This window comes from Chiroxiphia lanceolata, chromosome 16, assembly GCF_009829145.1.
Source record: "Chiroxiphia lanceolata isolate bChiLan1 chromosome 16, bChiLan1.pri, whole genome shotgun sequence".
Taxonomy (NCBI): domain Eukaryota; kingdom Metazoa; phylum Chordata; class Aves; order Passeriformes; family Pipridae; genus Chiroxiphia; species Chiroxiphia lanceolata.
This window is the reverse complement of record NC_045652.1, coordinates 7,077,526-7,095,828: the sequence shown is the minus strand read 5'-3', so window position 1 is coordinate 7,095,828 and position 18,303 is coordinate 7,077,526. Positions and strand designations below refer to the sequence as shown.

Sequence of the window (18,303 nt, the reverse complement as noted above, 5' to 3'; positions counted from 1 at the left end):
CATCACAGTTATTTAACAGGTCATGGAAATGCTACATGGAAGATTATAACATGGTCTAAAAATCCATAATTAAATATAGAAGACTAAATGATTGCTATATGATTTATCTTTAGTTCCACTGAAAAGGAACCATCAACCCCAGTATTTCTGGCTGTAAATATATAATACAGAGGGAATTTTCCTGAGGTAGCATTGATTAACGTTGGAGGTAAATTACGATAAAGACAAAGGGAAAACAGTTACAGCATATTGAGTTTCTGTGGGACGTTTGAGTAATGATCCATTATTGTAAACAGAGATTATTTACAGTAACACGCTGTGAGAAGCAATAGTTCTGACAGAATTAATGTAAGGACACAGCCTTTGGTCACAGAGGAAGTTCACAGGCATGCAAATATGAGAGCTTCCAGCAGGCTCCCCTCGGGGCAGGGACTGTGCCTTTTTCTGCCTGGCAAATTCTTAACACATCAGGAATAAATAAATAAAAATAAAACTGCACGGGGAAGTTTTCAAAATAATCTGTGTAACATTGAAAGAGTTCATTCCTTCAGTCAGCTGAGCTGCTCAGAACAAAACCAAAAGCCTTTCAGGCATGCAACAGTCCTAAGGATGAAAATCTGACCCCACACCCAGCTCCTGTTGATAATGTTGTGCCCAGAATTTCAGTTTTCATGGGCTGCTAATTTAAGCTGTCATAAAAGAGAGTTCACAGAAAACAGGGGCCCTGAGCACTGCTTGTATTTGACAGTAAGGGAGGAGAGGTTGAGACCTTGACTTCTGTGAGTTTTAGAGCAAGACACCATTGAAGGAGGTGTAGGAAGGCTGCTGCCAAAACAGTTTTGCTACCAACAATGAAAGAAAAGGACAGCAAACAAATCATACGTGTGTGTGCCTGGCAGGAGTCCACAAAGCCTTGTTCTTGGAAGACATTCTGAGAAAGCTAAAGAGGCATTCTGCAATTCATTAAAAATAATGTATGCAGAGTAATGGGTTATAAGTAGAAATGTCTGAGAATAGCAGCATCAAATTTACTTTTCCTTTTGGGCCCCTACTTTGGTTTTGAGATGAAGAACTGCACTATGAAAGACCAGTAGGTGACAACAGTTTGGCTAATTAGGAGACAGACACAACAAAAAAGGTTGTGTTATAAAGGGATATAAATTGTGTCCCCTGTTCAGCTTGCCTTCTGACACATTTTACTGTAGGTAGGTAGCATTGGGCAGACATTCAAAATCTGTCCTGGGTCTTGTTCTCATGCCAAGATGCACTTGGGTTCAACAGCACTGTTAATTAGCATCACTGCTAAATAATCTGTCCCAGTTCCCCATTTTGTATCAGCTAATCATGGTTCTTAAAGGAACTTAAATTTGATGTAGTGGCACTGCAACAAATTATTGAAACCCAACATCCTGTGTTTCTATTTGAGTACCAATTTATCAAGAGGGAAAAGGTCCAGCTTTGAAAGTTTTCTCACATTCTGTAAACCCACCCAACTTACCCCACAGAGAGGTAAAGGACTGTAGACAACAGCTTTTTGTTTGGATTGTAACTAAATAAATGAAGAAAAAAATCCCCAAGACAGAGCTGTCAGTCATTAGTACATCGCCTCATTTAGGAAAGATAATACTGCAGGAACAGAGAGACCCATGAGAGTGGTTATATCCCAGACTCAAAACAAAGTTCCTATGGTTTAATGAAAGACAGAAACAGAGCTCAGGGAACTGTTGTGGAATAATAACCACCCCACCTCCAAGGCTTCGGTGCAAAAGCAACTCATGTTCATTTGCAAGGGACTGACAGTTAATTTAACAACTCATTTTTATTCAGTGGCTTTTGTGAAAAGGGTTGCTGATCTGTCACTTCCTGGTGGCATTATAAAACACAGCTCTGAAAGCAAAACCAAGTTGGTCTCATCAGGAGGGGCAAAAGAGGTGACTGGGGTGAGATGTGCTCAGGGAAGTCCAGGGCTCCTGCGTGAGTTTAGGGCACACTGGCCACGAGGAACACAAATAAACACTGACACCTGCCCTCTGTTGAGGGTGTAAAAGGTGCTGTGAATCTCATTCATCAGCAGGGCGTTTGTAAATTAAACAGTGCTGAGGTATCACTACAGAAGACATGCTGAACCACTGAAGTTCAGTTTCTAAATATTGGCCTAATTCCATTAAAGTAGGTGTTCATAAAATACGCCCAGACAGAGCTTTGGAGATGTTCTAAATTTCTCTGACTCTGTCACTCTTGGAAAGTCTCAGTTTCACCAAGAGCAAAGTAAAGGTTGAGCCTGAGCACTGATCAAAACATCACAGTAAACAAGAGAGTTTTCAAAATATCAGATCTATGTTTTTATACTTTTGCTTCAGTTTATAAATATACAAGACACCAGTTTGCAATGAGTAAGAAAGAAGAATGAGTAGAACAGTAAGCAAACAGAGGCCATAAAAGGAATAACATTCTACCTGTGAGACTTTACGAAAGAATGTTATTTACAACAAGTAGTTTATGGAGGTCACTTTCTTTGCTGCAGATTGACACTCAAGTGGAGGGCAAAATGTTAGGTTGGAGATACTTTCATGGATCCATATCCTTTTCCAGCCTCTCTGAGATAGTACAGACACCTGTAGTGCAGATGTTTTTCAGGGAAATGTAGCATGGACAGCTGTAAACTTCAGAGAAGACATGGCTGAAGACACCAGGCAGCCAAGCAGCCATTCCCTGCACAGGTTAGAGGGAGCAGGAAGACACAGAAGAAGGCCTAACTGAGGATAATGTAGAACAGAAATAAACAGTAAAAAAAGACTGTGAGAGAAACCAGCCAACAGTCCAGTTCTGTGGCAGCAAGAACTGCAGGTCTCAGGTTTATCTGTGGCATGGCAGGAGGAGGAACACACCCCCCCGGGACACTGGTCAGACAAAGCAGTCCCAGCTGCAATACTTGCAGCACTGACAACAACAGTGCTGAGGTACAGACCCAACAAAAGGAGCAGGGCAGTACCTGCCCAGCTCAGAGCACAGCAGATCACACCAGCTCAGCCTTCCAGGACTCATCCCTGCTGATTGCCACCACCCAGCAGGGAAAGCTTTTCCAGCTGCATATTTGAAGACTATTCTTGACTAAGCAACTTGCCTATGATAATGTAGCCCATTAAGCCTTATTCTCAGAGGAACATGACCTGTGCCAAGCCTACTGCAGTTATTTTGATAACTGCTTCCAGTATTTAGAAGAAAATTGCATTTTGGTCAAAAGATTGTAATTGGATGGATAGTTTCAACCTCCTGTTCAGGTGGCTGAAGCCTTTTAAAAGCCATTGAAATTTTCTTCTTCAAAGCAATAAGATTTTCTCATTTATTGAAACGTATGTTCATCATTTTTCTGTAACAGTAGAGGTGCCACTCTACAAAAGGCCGTTAAAATGCAAAAATAGAACTGGGTCATCTTTCTGTGGCACGTCAGTGTATGTGCAGGGACCTTATTGATCACAGAAATTACACAGAAGAGGTTCCTAAAATAACAGCTATCACAGTTGTCTTTTAAGTCCAAAGGTTCAAAATAAAATGAGGACATTACTGAAATGTTAAAAAGAAAAATAAAGTTCCTGTTGATACAAGATTGCCTGTGTCCTAATTATGGAAAGATTTTTCTTCTGTCCTCCCTTTCCTCCACTCTCATCTATTTGGCACTTCCCTCAGTAGGTTGGTATGTACATCATCAGTAGAGAAGATCAAATAATGAAAGCCTAAAGTCACTTATTATACTTTTGAATGCTCTCTAAGATTACTTAGAATATTAGAATTAAATGGTATCTGGTAATATGATATTAATTTCCTTTACAAAATTCAATTTGAAGTAAAATAAAAAAAAATAAAATTAGACCTTTCCCCTCGTAAATACCTGGGTGATAATCCAGGGGGGAAAATGGACACAAATTCTTCCCAGGTTCTGAAATTCACATTTTTAAGTTCAAGGAAAGTATATTTTAAAATATATTTTCCTCATTTTCTATTTCTTTTTGTCTCTAGTGCCTAAGCACGAAACAGCTATTTCAACTCTTGCTGAAACGCTGTCAATGGCTACAGTAGGAAACATTTGTGAGCCATGAGAGAGTCACAACCAAGGGACTGGTTTGTGGCCGGTGTGGAGCTCAGAGCAAGAGCTCAAACCCAAACCCCTGCCCTGCAGGGGTGACAGTGCTGGGAGAGGGGAGAGCAGAGAGCTTTGTACCCTGCAGTGCTGCCCCTGCTCAGTCCCAGGGGGTTAAGGGTGTTTTCTTCCCGGTGAGAATGCCAAGCTCTGTAAACAGGACACAGAACTTCTGGTCAGCCCATCACCCACAGGGTGCCCCGATACCCACGCGCCGAGGCCGCGGCTTCACAGGGAGTCACCTCGGAGGTTTCCCAGGGATCCACCTCAGAGGGTTCCCAGGAATCCACCTCGGAGGGTTCCCAAGGGTTCACCTCAGAGGGTTCCTAGGGATTCACCTCAGAGGGTTCCCAGGGATTCACCTCAGAGGGTTCCCAGGAATCCACCTCGGAGGGTTCCCAAGGGTTCACCTCAGAGGGTTCCCAGGGATTCACCTCAGAGGGTTCCCAGGGATCCACCTCAGAGGGTTCCCAGGGATCCACCTGGGAGGGTTCCCAGGGAGTCACCTCAGAGGGTTCCCAGGGAGTCACCTCAGAGGGTTCCCAGGGAGTCACCTCGGAGGGTTCCCAGGGATCCACCTTGGAGAAAACCAGTGGGATGCTCCTCAGCTTTATATATTTACTCTTCTGGGACATACTCGCTCTGCTTTGCTTGCATTATTATATCTGAAGATTCACTTCAGTGGCCTAGAGCAAATGAGATGGGCTAAATATAAGGGAGAAGTTAAGAGTATACCATCCCCCCCCCAAGATGGCATTTTCTCTCTCAAAAGGAGCTATTTGCCTGATGCTGTCTCGCCTAATTATTTTCCCCTGAAACTCTTGTGCATATATTTGAATAAAACAAAATTATGTAAATAGGAAATAATTTGAATCTGGAAATTATTGAAATAACAATGTGGAACACATCACAACTAAGCAGCTAAGTGTTAAGCTATTATTTTACATAAAGGGCCAATCCAAATTACTGTGGTTCATATAAATGCCCACTTAGATAAGGTTTAGATAAGGTTAAAAGAGAACCATACGTAGGACTCCAAAATACTACTTTTTATTTATTTATAGTTATTAGAAGTTATTGGAATCTCAAGATTCAAAGAATCAACTTTTCCTTTTTGGAAGGCAGGACTTCAGTATTCACTTAAAAAAGAAGGCAACAGTTCCAAGAAACTAATGAAAACCACCATGAGAACAGGGAGGAGGGGTCACACCTGAGGACACGAAGGGCAGGTTTGAAGAGCACTTGGAAAAATTATAACATGTTTCTATCTGATGGCCCAGAAGGATTCATCCTGTGCACTTGGGGAAAGGACTCAAATCCTCTAAGTGCCATTAGCTTTGAGAACTCACCCAATGGATGAAATTCTGTAAAACTCTCAAAGGTGTGCTGTCAAGCCTTAAGAGAGAACAAAATCATTTAGTATTAATTTAATTCATTAATTAAGGGGCAGGGAAAAGGAAGAGGAAAGGAATAGAAATCAACATGGTCATGAACAACCACTCATGTAGATTTGTCAGGCACAAATGGAGCTAAGCCTGAGCAATTCCCTTTTATGTCAATGTAACACACCCTTTGTATTGGGGAATGCTGTAGATACAAAAAAATCTTCATTTTTAATAGGATTTCAGAAGCTGTTTCTAAAAGGTTGATGCAAAATGGTCAGAAAACCTCATTCAGAGAATAACCCCAAATAATTCCTATTTTTTTTAAATGGAAGGATATAGTGAAAAGATTTCTGCAGTGATTTATTCTGTCACCACCACTGAGCAACATTTTCATAAATGAGGAGGACAATGGGACACTGTACATATTAAATTTGGAAACAACACCAGGCTGCACGACTCTTCAAAGATTTTGAAGGACAGAATTAGAATTCAAAAGATCCTAAAAAGCTGGAAACATGGTGTGAAAAAACAAGGTGCATCCCTCTTAAATGGGACACAAGGTTCTATGTATAAGAACAATCATTGTAAAGAGCAGTCTGACATAAAAGGATTTCTGGGCTTTAGGAGATCGAAGGCAGAAATGGATCAACAATGGACCAACTGTGCTGATATCAGAGAAGAAGTGGTGTGCTAGGGTTGCATAATTAAGTGGAGATCCTGCAAGAAATGAGACATATGAGAAGTGATGAGATGCCAAACCTCAAGAAAGACGTTTTCAGAAAGGCTGGATTTCTGAAACCTCTGATCATTCTGCATGGGAAGAATTAAAACCCTCGTTTTGTAGTGCAGAGACTTCAAAACACAGAAAATGCTGCAGCATAAGGAATAGTCATCCTCCTCTCTCCATCTCCACGGAGGATAAGAGAAATAATGGCCTTCATCTGCAGCCCTAAAGAAAATGTAACAACAGGACAAGTTCTGTAACAGTGAGGATACCACTGGAATAGCACTGGAACTGGAGCAGGCTGTGCAGGCAGGCTGTGAGGCCCCTCACTGAAGGTTTTTTAGAAACACAACTAACATTTCTCAAGAGCATAGGTAACCCCTCCTGAGAAGAGGATGGCATAAGTGGGCTCATCTTTTGTATTTTCTGTGAGTCTATGCTACAAGATAACGTGCATCCTGCTTCCTAATCAATGCATTTTGATCTCTGCTGTTCTAAAACACAACAGAGAACAGAACTCTAATTCTCCATTGACCTTCTGCATTCTTTCCCTGAGCTTTTGATTGCTTAAGACAAACTAACAAACTGACATTAACAAGACTTGCACATGTGGATTGGGAAATAGGAGATCCATAACTGGCTATTACAGCTTCACTGTGGCACACTGATGTATTTTCATCTCTAGAGAGACTCTAAAAGAATAAACTGGATTATGCTAGAAGGTAAGAAGCACACTCATCTCCATTGCTGGGTCAGGTACAGCAGGACAGAATATGCCACTGGGATATGCTTCAGGTGAGGCATATATTTAGATAAAATATTTCTCAAACCCCACATTAACTGGATGATTCACTAGTGAAATTGTCCTCAGCCTTTGTTGGCTGAAGGGAAACAATGCTGAGCAACTTCCTTCCAATTTTAACTCTCTCTCAACTTTAAATCTTCCTTGTAATTGCCTTTGCCTTTGAACAGAGTGAGCATCCTGCAGGCCGTTTGTTACCCACAAGTTACAGGCAAGGGACTGCCAACTTACTGCTTAGACATAACAATAAATAACAAAGGCATGAAGTTGGTAACGTTTGCTTCTATAATTTTATACTGTCTAGTCTGTTCCTTCTAGACTGTTAGAATAGAGTATAGGGATAGCTAATAGACAAACTAATGGAATGCCTGAAGCAAGGGAATTTTTAATGTATTCAAACAATTACGGTAAGAGAAAACAATAAACAAGGCATACAAATATTTAGAGTAAATATTATAATGGCAGGCACATTCCCATTATGTAAAAGTATATTAATTGTTGGAAAGAAAGTAATTTCATTGAAAGACAAAGCAGTCAAAACAATGGATCTAAGCTGGCTGGTAAATCTTAGCAGATTCTTTTTATTTCTGTGGAAAGGTACAGAAGTGTTTGATTTGTAAAACAACTGATACCTTATGGGAAAGTGTAAAGAACATTCTTCTGGGAGAAAAAAAATCTGTTGTGTAAGTCAAATTCGCTTAATTTATCTTTTCCTAATTTGCATGGCTAAGGAAATTTGCAGTGCTCAAAGTGTGTATAACTGGTAGGTTTAATTAATTTCTCAACTCTGTTACTTGAGGCAAAAGAAGATGAAGAAACCCAGAAATGTGGGCAGGAGTGAGAACACAGCACCGCTCCCTGCCCTCCCACAGCTCAGGCCCTGGAAGTGGATATGAAAGCAGGGTCTTGGTATCTCAAGGGTTCATCTGCTTATTGCCTTCTTAGAGGTTATAATCCTCTGGTTGTGAAGCCACAATGGGTTGCTGTGGAGAAGATTACAATGTCACAAATCCTATCAGAGGATTATAAGTCTGTCAGGTTGTGAGTAATTATGACGGAAAAGCAAACCTCCAGAGGACACAAAAATAACCTTCATAGAAGGAGATCTGGTGTCATGTAATAAAAGTCTACATGGAAAACCAACCTCAAATTGGAGCTCTTTTGCAAAGCAAGAGCCCAGAAAATATTACAAGAATGTGAGTGTGATGGCACAGCATGGAGCCCAAAGGAAATGAAAAGCAGGAGAGGCTTCCAGCCAGTTTAGTCACAAGGCCAGTGATATTCCACTCCCACCCTCCTCGGATGGCAGTAAAACAGCCAAGTGATTTCACAGAACTCTGCTCCTACACACTTGGAGTCTAACCAGAAACAAGGAGCCCAAACCCGAAACATGATGAAGGCCCCATCTCCCAAATCACTGTGACCACAGAGAATTCAGCACCTCAGCATCAGAGATTTCATCTAGAAGACAGTGGGAAGCTTCAGTCTTGAATTTAACTGATACAAAAAAATTGCCTCTTTCCCCATTTGTAACTTGTCACACAGAGTTCAGAAGAGCTCACAGCCATAAGATTCTTATATGTATATATATATATATAAAATTCCCATAGATTTAAACATAAAGTGGTAGCAGCACATTCAGTAAGAAAAAGGCACATATACAGGAACACTGTGTGTTCTTCCCTGGCTCGACTCAGATGGCAGTGGAGCTCACATCTCTTTGGCCACTTTACTACTAATTTTCCTTCTTTTATGTTTCATTTCAATCATTATTCAAAGAAATACAATCTCTGACTTTCACATAGGTAAGTGCCTGAAGAATGTGGATGGAAAATTAAAGGGGTGGAAGGGGGAGGATTTGTATTGTAAAATTAGTGCTGTCCTCATCTTCACTTCACAGATAAAAGTGTTCCAAATGAAGAGACCATATGGTTTAGAGAGTGTGTAGATAGCATTGCCTTCATCCAACAGCAGCACAGAATTCCACTGCACTGGAAGGAGACTTGGGAGTTTTGCCATTTAAAATCAGGCATGGGGCATTGCTCGAGCAACAGCAGCACTGTGACTACACAGCTCACTGACATGTCCCTGCAGCTTAACCTCTCCTACCAGAGGAAAAGTAGTTCCTCCTAAGACATGCACTGAGGGCAGGGACTGTGCATTTTGTTACCTGGCTCCTTGGTCTTCTGTCCCACATCCAGTGTTGATGAACAACATTGTATCTGCACATCAGCTCATGAATCTCCCTCCCATAATGCTTTCTTATGAAGACTGCATCCACACCAACCTTGTTCACTGGTGTCTCAAATTAGATCAGCAAGGTGGTTAGAGTTACTATGCTGTCCTATCTCCTGCCAATCCTCAACTTGAAGCAACAGGAATTGTGGTGCCATTCAGCACTATGAACCTGCTGATCCACAACCACTCCCAGCAGGGGACATGTTCCCTCTCCTGTGCTCCCTGGTGTCAGCACAGCCCCCAACATCAGTGTGCCATTGGAGTTTAGTACCTCTGGAGTCTCACAGCGGGACTGAAGGTGTTCCTGCATCCAGCATTTCTCTATACTGGAGGAAAGCTTGTCCTCAGAAATCCAGCGAGGTTATCTATATGAGAAAGACCACACAACCTTTACCGTGGGAGACAGCAAGAGAGCAAGAGGTTAATTGTGTGGGAAGTGAAGTGAAAACATGCAGCCTTAGACATCAGTGCAGTGGCACCACGGAGAATCCCGGCACGAAGCATGGGACTAACTCCTACAATTGCTTGATAGGACAGGGGAAGGCATAAGACAGTATGTTTGATGACAAGCATTTACACTGTAGACTGTCACTTCCATTAAACAGAAACATTTTCTTTTGCTGGATGAAATGCCATCCCACTCATCTCAGATCTTTTTTGTGATTGCGATTAGATGGGTAGGTTGTCTGTGTTACAAGAATGTTTTTGTGATATGGTGCAGAGACAGAACAGATCACTGACTAGCATAAATTGCCATGAAAAATATGTATTGTCTCAGAGCTATCACATTAAGGGGCAATACAACTACTCACTTGTGCATCACCGAGGAGAAAACAAAAAAGTCTGCAGATCACAAGGGACAAAGACTTATAGGGATGACTTACAAGAGCATTATATCCAGAATAACACAGCTCCATGTGTTGCTGAGGGTAGAACCCAGAAGCTGCATTGCAAGGTTACAAGTGTTGAGAAATGGCAGCAGTAACGGATCAAAGTTTAGTAAGACTATCGGATGAAGACAGACTGAAAGGAGTGAAATTATTACTTCAGAATAGAGACAAATATTTGAAAAGTGGTAAAAAAAAATCATATAAAATAATGAATGGTACAGAAGTTGGATTGAGAGCATCTGTTCTTGCAAAAATACAAAATCAGTTAAATTGCAGGGTGGAGAAATTAAGACTAGAGGAATACTTTACTGTTTAGGACTTGTACTACACTGGAAAATGTTGCTGCAGAATGCCATTCATTTAACCAGAGTTGAAATACCATTTTTTGACAATGTGGAGAACAAGGCCATGAATATTTTTAACAGCAAACACAAACAGAAGGGTTCAAGTTTATAAGTTATAGTTTGCTTTGCTCTTTCTGGGCATAATCCCTAGAGTAAGGCATAAGCACAGAAGTTTCAGAGACTATTTTGCATTATCTAACAGGTGGGCAGCCTGATTTTGATGTACCATCTTTTGCAGAACATACACTTGCATGTACGGGTGTGAATAAGGACATCCTTTAAAAACACAACATTTAATGCAATTTCCTGAAGGAAAGGGTAAAGAATATAAATACAGACAATGACAATGGCATTACAACACCTACAATCACACAGAACGCTCAAGTTATATTTGTGTAAAAAAATGCACAAACACAAAACCTCAGTTGCTTTGGGACAACCTACAGAGAGGCAAGAGCAAGTATACAGGCCAAGGATTTGAGTTTCAGCCCCACAGGAGGTTCAGTCCCATGAATGGAAAACAGTTCTATGAAAGGAATTAGTTTACAGGCATGGCTGAGTTGCTAAAATCCCACAGGCTTCATCATATCTGGGGTTTTTCAGAACTAGCACCAGCAGTTTCTGTTGGTGAGGTTTGCAGGAACAGGAGTATGGATTTGCAATGCTGGATGAGCTGGTCTTATAATTAAGTGTAATACTCTCAAGAACAAAGAGGCAAATATGATTGTTGGTGGCAGTGCAGCTATGGGTGGGAGGGGAGCAATTTTATACTGATATTCCCTAATCACTCAGATCTGTCCTGTTTTCATAGCTGGTATTTTCAACTTTAGCTAGTTCAGGGCATATTTTTTCTCTTGAGTATCTGAAAATGCTCAGCTATTATTATATTTTGCTCTGAATTTCTCCCCCCCCCTTGACTTCTCAGACTTCTTTTGTCTGTCTTGTTCTCTTTTCTTTTGTACATGTGTCTGCAGGTAGCTTTTATAGCAAAATCTCACTCTGCTTTCCTGCCCTTCCCTCATCCTCTCCTGTTTTGTTACTGCATTGCCTGTCTGTTTGCTCTTTTCCTCATGCCTGGAACCGCTCGTTTACTAATACATTCCATTCTGTGCCTGTGGAGTTTGTTCATTTTCCCTGTCTTCAGGCACTGAATCACTGACTTCATTGTACAGAAAGGAATGAATCCCCAGGCCAACCTAAGAACAGGTTTTGCCCTCCCATGGCTGCAGAGGAGGAGGATGGTGGCTGAGCTTAAGGGATGCCCACAGCAGGCTCTTGGCTCTCAAGCAGTGAACAAGTTTATTATTGCCAGCAGCCCTCTCACATCCCTTCCTCTAATCCCCAGTCTCTCCCATAGTCCTGGCAGCTTCTTGACAAGGCTGATTAAACTAGGTGAACACATAACATATTCTACAGACAGTGCAGAAATCCAAAGTCAGTTTTGAGACCTTTGCCTTGTCTTACCACTGTCATACGTGTGACTATGGTTGTTGTCAGGTGTTTCACACTGGGTTCTTATTTGTATTCAATAATTGCTTACATGTCCACTCCTTGGTTACTGAATGAAGTGCATAAATCAGATATAACCCCATCTTAATTGAATGGAGTACAGAATAATTAACAGCCAATGACACCATTGTCACTGTGATGCACACTAAAGCAACCCTGGAATTCACAACTGGGGGGGATGGAAACACTCTGAAAAATATATTTTCACTTGGAAAATGCAATAAGCAATTAGCTATAATATCTGGATACAAGTTTAAATTGCACAGGCTGAGATATAGGCCAAGGTAATAAACTGATAACATAATGATCAGTCTTCATCAACGACTGGGCTGTGACCAGCAGCCAATATCTGAGCCATTTCCAGGCTCACTGTTGGTGGCCAGGATGCAAACCCCACTTTCTCTAGCTATAAACTGGTTTTGGTGCAGTTTCCTTCCAGTTCTTATTTTCTTTTCCATGTGTCTCCTACCAGCTTTCCTATACCTACACATCTTAAGGGAATTACAGTCAAAAGCACTCTTACGAAGAAGCATATGAAGAACTTGTTTATTTTCCTTTTTTCCCCATGTGTCTCATTTTCTGCCCAGCAGACCTCTAGCCTGTGTGTGCTGAGCTCCAGCACGCTTTTTCAAACTCTGTCTTTAGGGCTGGTAGTAGGAGGACAGAGAGAAAACCACTAACACATTGTCCACAACGACTCCTCAAAGTCTTGGAAGGTTAGGAAGCAGGCTGGCACTGTATTCCCTCGCTTCAGCAGAAAATAAGAAAGGTTGGGAATACTGCAGGTTTTTTACAATATCACCATTGCTAATCAGGTCTGATTATTCATGCTAGAAGCTGTGGCACAAACAGTTTTTTGACTCTGTGATGTTCATATTCTCTGTCTTTTAAAAATAAATACACAAATTGGCAGTGGCAGAGTGCAGCTGGTTCTGTGGAATCCTGTGATGGACAATACCAGTGTCATGTTGCCAAAAATAACATTTGAGCATGGCCACGGCTTTTGGGTTAAAGTTGTCCCCATTCTCTGAAGTCAGATATTTGCAAATACCAATCACAGAATATCTGGTTTGTAAGTATAAGGGATTTAACCTGGCACTAGAGGTCATTGATAAAGCTGGTAGAGATTTTTCTGGTTAAACTTTCTTCCAATTGAAACCAATCCCTTGTATCACAAAATACTTTGAAGAATTGAATTGATTATTATTTGTTCCCCCATATGTAACACTTGCAGGAAAAAAGGATTTCAAATTTCACATTAACATCTTCAGTTAGACTAAAATTTAGCTTGGTTCAGATTTAGACAGATGTATATATCAAGCTGAGATTTTTCTTGCAGGCCCTAGGAGTCCATTCCAATGGGAGCCTTTTTATAAATAGGAATCAATCTTCAATATGCTTAAATGCACTTTGTCAGAGTTTGGCCGTTTGCTTAATTTACTTTGTGCAAATGGCCAATTGAATGAGTAATTTGAAGTGTGTCTTCCATGTGATGACTGATCCTTGTGGAAGCATCGGGGTGCGAGCGAGGGGCACTGCACAGTCTGGGTGGCAGCGACAGAATGACTGTCTTTAATTCACTTGAAATTCACGATTCAGAAGATTTCTGGGATTTTAACAAGGCAAAAGAGAAGTCAAAGATGATCTAGAAATTGAATTTCTTTATAAACACTCCAAGAAGCAAAGCCCGGCATCATTAGGAACCCTGGAACTCAGTAACAACCTTCTGCCACTGAACACTGGATGAAGCCCAGGTTCTCCCAAATCATCTTCCCCAGGACATTTCTGGGGGAACTTTCTACACTAAGTTTACAGTGCTGACTGAGTAAAACTGAGAGGTCTAAGACAGAAACAAATAAGCAGTCCTGGTTAACTACACCTTATTTACATTGTTTTTACAAGTCTCTACAGCCGAAGTCACTTCAGCAGTAAGTGCAGAAATACTGGTGCCCACAATACTTTCACCACAGTGAAATCATGATGCTTTGACAGATTCAGTAATAAGAATTGCCACAAGGAAATTTCACAATAGTAACATCTATGAAGTGCTCCTATGAAGAACTATGATTTAGCTCTACTCAGAAAAAAAGTAGTGAATGTAGTGGTAAAAGTTTGACACTTTCCTTACAGGTAAAGGTCCCGCTCGTGCTGGTACAGTTGTGCTGGCAGTCAAAGTGTACAGTTGTGCTGGCAGGCTCAAAAGTGTACTCACAGATGCAATCAGAAAGCAGAGATATTTGGAAGATATGGATGGTTTGGAGAGAATAGCCAGCTATTTATTGGTTCAAACCGTTAGAGTAAGAGACTTTCCTCAGCTGTGCTCTGGAGAGGGAATGGGAATGGTACAGGATTCCATGAATTCCTGCTCTAAGAGAAGAGTAACCCCACTTAGTTGCATCAGACATGCCAATATTAGAGCTTTTACCTTTAAAGGTAAAACTATCAAAAAAGATTCAAATAGTGTTCCAATACTTTGGGGGGAATTCTGAACAGAAAAGTTTCTTGTTTTCAATCCAAAATAATATTTTTCTTTTAAAATGTGTCTCAACTTATCTTTTATATATATAAAATTTTGAAATCATGACAAAACATTTCTCCTGATCTGACACAATATTTGTAAGAAAAAGAGTCCCACTTCAGATTTCATTTCTTTGGTAAAGAAAAAAAATACCCACTCACTGTAAAACTCTTTTTGTATGGGAAAATAATTCCTCATTCAGCTCTATTATCCACAACCCATTTGTTCCCTATTAGCAACCAGTACCAGCAAGAAGAATCATCCTTTTAGCAGGTGATGGCACTTGTAACACTTTTCTCCAGCTACCTCAGAGTGCCTTCACAACCTGGGTGCACATGTCTGTGGTTACAGAGCTGTGCAGAGGCAGGGCAGGCCCGGGGTGAACAGCAGAGGCTGCACCAGGCAGCAGTGATGGGGAAGGAACTTAAAAAACACCTTTGCTTTCTTTTCTCTCCCAGCAGCAAATCTGTTAACTGACTTCAGAGCCCCTGCTTGTCAGTGAGCTGGGCAAAGATAAGTGGCTCAATTCCCTTAAAGTCCTGGCAAACTGCAGGGATATTTGGCTCCTGCCAGATCCTTGTGGGCACTTGGAGGATGGTCCAGTCCATCCATCACAATAAAGTACCTTTCCTGTAAGAGACCAGCTTTCTCTCTACATGATCTCTACCCAGTGCTTGGTGCTGAGGGAGTTACTGTCACCAATCCAGCACCATGGCTTCATTGCAGGAGAAAAATATGTTTGTCTGTGATTGCAGAAGCCGTGACAAGGTCCTAGGATTGCCATTCAGCTCCAAATATCTCAAAATCCACCGCCTGGAGGAAGACTCAGCAAAACAGATATGCTGGCCATGTTGAAATCTGTTGAAATTTAGGTTGGCAAGAGGAGTGCAGCACACAATTCTGAACAAGTGTTTCAGAGGCTGGAGTTGAACATTAAAAACAACAAATAAATTATGTTATATCTTAGAAAAAAAAGTATACAGGTTGTATTCTCTACTATAAAAGGAACAAATCCACTTCAGAGTGGATATGGGGCGAGTGCTGCTATAAAGCTGTAATTAGCAGTAATTAGCTTTTCCGTACGTCTGCTACAAAAAACATTGCTTTAGTATGATATTGTGATACCCACTGGCAGGGAAAAGGAGAAAACATAAGGACAAAGTGTTTGCTTTGATGAAATCACCTAATGATAATCACGAAGCAGAAAAGCCCATTCTGCACTGGGGGCATGTGTCCAGAACACAGCCCAGTGCTGTGCAGAGAAGCAGGCTGGTGCTGGGAGCAGTGGGAGAGCCCACTGCCTGAGCCAAGGGAAACGAGCCTGGCTGTTTAACTGCACACAGCCACACAACTGCCCTGCATTCAAGAGAACTTGGAACAAAATCCGTGTTTTGGGTTGTATCCTAATGCTGCAGCAAACTCAGTGTCTGTGTTGGTGTTCAGTCGTTTTGAAAACCTATTTTCTAGTTCAAGGATCTTTTTATACAAAAGTTACCATGTGTTGCTGCCATCACTTGTCAGCCTTTAATCATGCCATTAACCGTTTGAAGTACAGGTTTGCTGGACTCAAACTCCCACTTTGTAGCAAATGCTGTTCTGTTGCATGGAATCCCACGGCACACCCTGTCTAATCTGTACCCGAGAACGATGTCAAAACCTTAGGACTAATTTACTTTTTTCTTAACACTTGTCGATTTTCTTTAATGCAGATCCACCACAGATGAATAATGTCATGCCAACATCTCCCCTCCTTCCTCAGATGGCACATCAACATTCATATCCCAGCCTGGGACAGATCACAAACCCGTATGAGCAACAGCCCCCAGGCAAAGAGCTTAACAAGTACGCCTCTCTAAAGGCAGTGGGTAAGTGAGCGACGCGATGCATGACTTCCTTAGATCACCGTGCTGCATTTGCTGCTGGCAGCTGACATGCTGCTTCAAAGCTAAAAACAAAGTCTTGCTCATCTGGACTGCTTCATGAGACAGTTTCATATAGAATACCCCATAGTAGAGTTTAATACAGACTATCATGTTAGTTGGGACTGTAATGAAGATTAACAGGGGCACCAGAATGGTGACCCCGTGCAGGGGTGTTTATATATGCACACAAAACCACAGCACTCCCACTGCAAACCAGTTCTCAGCAAGTTTCATCTATGTTGCATGCACAGTGTTCAGCATCAGTTCTTTATGCCCTGGATCTGCAAGGATAGGGAATTGGGCTTGATGATCTTCGTGGGTCCCTTCCAAACTGAGATATTCTCTAATATGCCTGTGTATGCATTGTGGTGTGTATTTTCTGTAGCTATCTGCACTAATGAGAGAGAAAACCAGCAGATATGCTTCAATTTTTAGCATATAATTTAGATACCTACTAAAAACTTCCAAAGAGAGAAGGCACTTGTACACTTCCAAATTAAGAGTTTTCACATTTCCTGTAGGATGTGCATTAGCAGGTCCCTGGAGGAATATTCTGAGATCTTATGATTTCAAACAATTAGTGCATGATAAAGCTCCTACTAAAGATCCCAGTGGTGCCTATTTTCTGTGACTGGTTAATATTATTTTAAGCTAATGGGAGAACACCCTCGAAGAAACAGTTGTGGGGAGGGAAAAGACAACAGTGGGTTAAAAAGTCAAAATAATTCCCTTATTGGATGTGTAAATTGATATTAGTTTTCAGGGGCTGTAAATACCTTTTGCATACCCTGTGAAGGCAGAAAGCCTTTATCACCTTATATTTCAGGCCCTTTCCAGACAATAATACTGTCTATACATTAAAAACTGGGGGGATCTATTCATAGCTTCACACTAACCCTTGCTTAGCTCACACATATGGATGTTAACATCATTTTCCCATACATTTAGAGCAATGTCACACTGCCTATTTTCAGACAGAGATATTTATCTCAGAAAAACAGCAGAACAGCTGAGAACATTCTGATTTAAGAATCTAGTATTCATCACACCAGAAAAACTTCAGCACAAACTGACTTTGTGTTATCTGCATTTCAGGGTAGCAGAACTCCAATGAAATGTACATCAAAGTCCCATCTCAAATAGTTTAAATTTTGCTTTAGAGTTTGGCAGTTGTGTTCCTTACAAGTGGCATTTTAAAATCTATTTATAAAAACAAGGGTTAATAGCTTTCTGCTGAATTTTGAATACTGAGTAATTTTACAATTCCCTCTTCAAAAGGTGGTTCTGTGTAATGATGTGGTGATTATCACAGATTTATGCGCCGATATCAGGCTCCTTTTTCAGATGTCAATTTAGGTCAAGCCAATCATCAAAGCTAAAAGGTACTTAAGCATAATAAAATGAGAGATGAAACACTGTAAGAAACTTCTCTCATCTGCCCAAGAGCCACTGAATGTACCTTTTAAAAAAAAATTACTAAATTAGAACCTAGATATTGCTTGTGTCTGAGTACAGGTTTTTAAAACAGCTCGATTATAACCATACAGTTAAATGAACCCTGAAAGATTGTGCACTTCAGCTTCAGAAGTTGTATAATGCCTCTCAGAATCTTAGACTGAATTAAACATTACTTTCAGAGACATTTTCTTCCAAGAGGATTATACCATCTTCCTGTGCTTTCCCCCTACCCTTCCTATCCCCTCTCTCTTTTTTCCCTCATAAATCTGCCAGTCTCAGACCCCATTAGCCAAGTTTTAGATGCAGGTGAGTTCTCACAAGTACAAAAGCACTGCATCCAAACTTTTCAGCAGAAAACAATAGAGATTTTTAAAC

At 41.0% G+C, this 18,303-nt stretch overlaps 1 protein-coding gene across 2 annotated transcripts in view; it reads left to right on the top strand.

Moving 5' to 3' along the window:
• SHISA9 (shisa family member 9) overlaps positions 1-18,303 on the top strand; it is a 174,109-nt gene that overhangs the window by 135,955 nt on the left and 19,851 nt on the right. For both annotated transcript variants that reach the window (XM_032703446.1, XM_032703445.1), the window contains one exon: positions 16,258-16,413. In XM_032703446.1, coding sequence (XP_032559337.1) covers positions 16,258-16,413 — 156 coding nt within the window. The remainder of the gene's footprint in view (positions 1-16,257; positions 16,414-18,303) is intronic.